The sequence below is a fragment of the Euprymna scolopes genome, chromosome 29 (genome assembly GCF_053919585.1).
Source record: "Euprymna scolopes isolate OS-2025 chromosome 29, ASM5391958v1, whole genome shotgun sequence".
NCBI classification, from domain to species: domain Eukaryota; kingdom Metazoa; phylum Mollusca; class Cephalopoda; order Sepiida; family Sepiolidae; genus Euprymna; species Euprymna scolopes.
The window spans coordinates 55,921,963-55,923,585 of record NC_136510.1 but is presented as its reverse complement, the minus strand read 5'-3'; the positions used below and the strand labels follow the sequence as shown (position 1 = coordinate 55,923,585).

At 40.5% G+C, this 1,623-nt stretch overlaps 1 protein-coding gene across 1 annotated transcript; it reads right to left on the bottom strand.

Moving 5' to 3' along the window:
- Positions 1–904: 904 nt before the first annotated feature.
- Positions 905–1,345, bottom strand: LOC145252323 (protein CFDP2-like). Its single transcript, XM_080111734.1, has one exon. The coding sequence runs from the start codon at positions 1,343–1,345 to the stop codon at positions 905–907; it is 441 nt and encodes a 146-aa protein (XP_079967860.1).
- Between the last annotated feature and the right edge of the window lie 278 nt (positions 1,346–1,623).

Genomic DNA, 1,623 nt, shown 5'->3' with positions numbered 1-1,623 from the left:
AGGCAATTTATCCAATCCTGTGGTACTGGTGAACTCAGCCAAGACTTTTGGATCAGTGTATGTAATACGTTGGCTACATTCATCCCTCCATGTTGAAGCAGCTACACGGAAAAGCAGACTTGTGTCTCCTCAGCTTTTATCTTCTTCATAGCAGACGCAACTTCATTGAGTGAGGGTAACGTATCCATGTGATGAAGAATGTACAACTGAGGCAGGCCGCCAATGATGGGTTCAAAAATAAATCAGCAGATTGCTCCATTCATCGCTTTCTGATTTTATTTGGATATTGATGAGAGTTGACCTATCTTCCGACAGTAAAGGTACAAAAAGAGCAGGGTTTCGGCCAAAAACCTACTTTAGGTATACCGACTATATAGGTATTCGATGTCTTTCCGATCGTAAGCAGATTGAACCTCTGCAGTTATATCATATTCTTCATTCTCCTGAGATCTCTTTGTAGAACCGCCTTATGTTCCTTTATTTTATTTAAACAAATTTTCTGTTTTTGAGATTGTTATTCAAAAGTGTTCCATGGAGGATTTTTTCCTCCAAGAGATCCTTTATCTCTTCATCATTGTCATCAAAACAGTCTTTATGTACAGACTTCTTCAGGCCTAGTATCTCCACTCCAGAAGTATATACTTGATCTTTAAAGTTTTCCAGGTGTCATCAAACTCAACTGTGCTTAGTTTTTCCTCCAAAGCCATGCAAATTGCAGGTTCTCTTAGTTTTGAGACATCAACACGTTTTAGATCCCTAACCCCTGCCATTCGAATCTTTCTACAAATGCAGAGCTTAAATTTTTCACGTACCAACTTGTGATCAGCGTCACATTCACTACTACGCAAGACGTGCACATTTCACATGTCTTTCATGTCACTTTTACGTGTGAGTATAAAGTTGATCATATGCCCATACTTTGACGGGGGGTCAATGTGACTTTAAGCTTGCGCTTTTGACGGAACAATGTATTAGACACAAGATTACATTCTGAACAAAGCTGCAGGAGAAGTAAACCATTACCGTTAACTTTGCCGATGCTATAACGGGCGAGTGCATAATATGTATGTTCTCGACCACCATGCGCATTGAACTTACCGAGGATAATCAGATCCTCCACACTTGGTACAGCTGCAATGGTAATTCGAAGAGTATCCCAAAAAGACATGATGCTTTCTTCTGTGGATTTCATAGTTTGTGCATACACCGACAGAATAGACAAGAATTGATCACATGACAGAGGGACTCTGAGCTTCATGAGACCATCTGTGATTCGAGTTAGCTGTTCAATCTTCTCAACGAGAGTGGATCTGATCGCAAAGCCAACGCCACCATCCCGCTTCATGCCCTCTGGTTTACCTTTCCAGAAAAGTGTGTACACGACGTCACTTAAGTAATTTGTCCTCGCCTGATAGACGTGTTTCAGACAAAGCTGCTATATCGATGTTTAATTCTTGTAGCTCATTCATAACCAGTGCTCTTCGTCGCTCTGGACGTACATTTTTTTCCAGATGAAGAAGAGTTCTGACGTTCCAACAAATTATGTTCAATTTCATCTTACTTCCTATAAATTTCTTGTTTCTGTTGTTCCTGCTGTAGTGAATCGCTGTTAGCCGCAGTAAG

Excerpts from the sequence above, each read along its gene's own strand:
- LOC145252323 (XM_080111734.1), bottom strand. The coding sequence starts at position 1,345 with ATGAAGCGGGATGGTGGCGTTGGCTTTGCGATCAGATCCACTCTCGTT.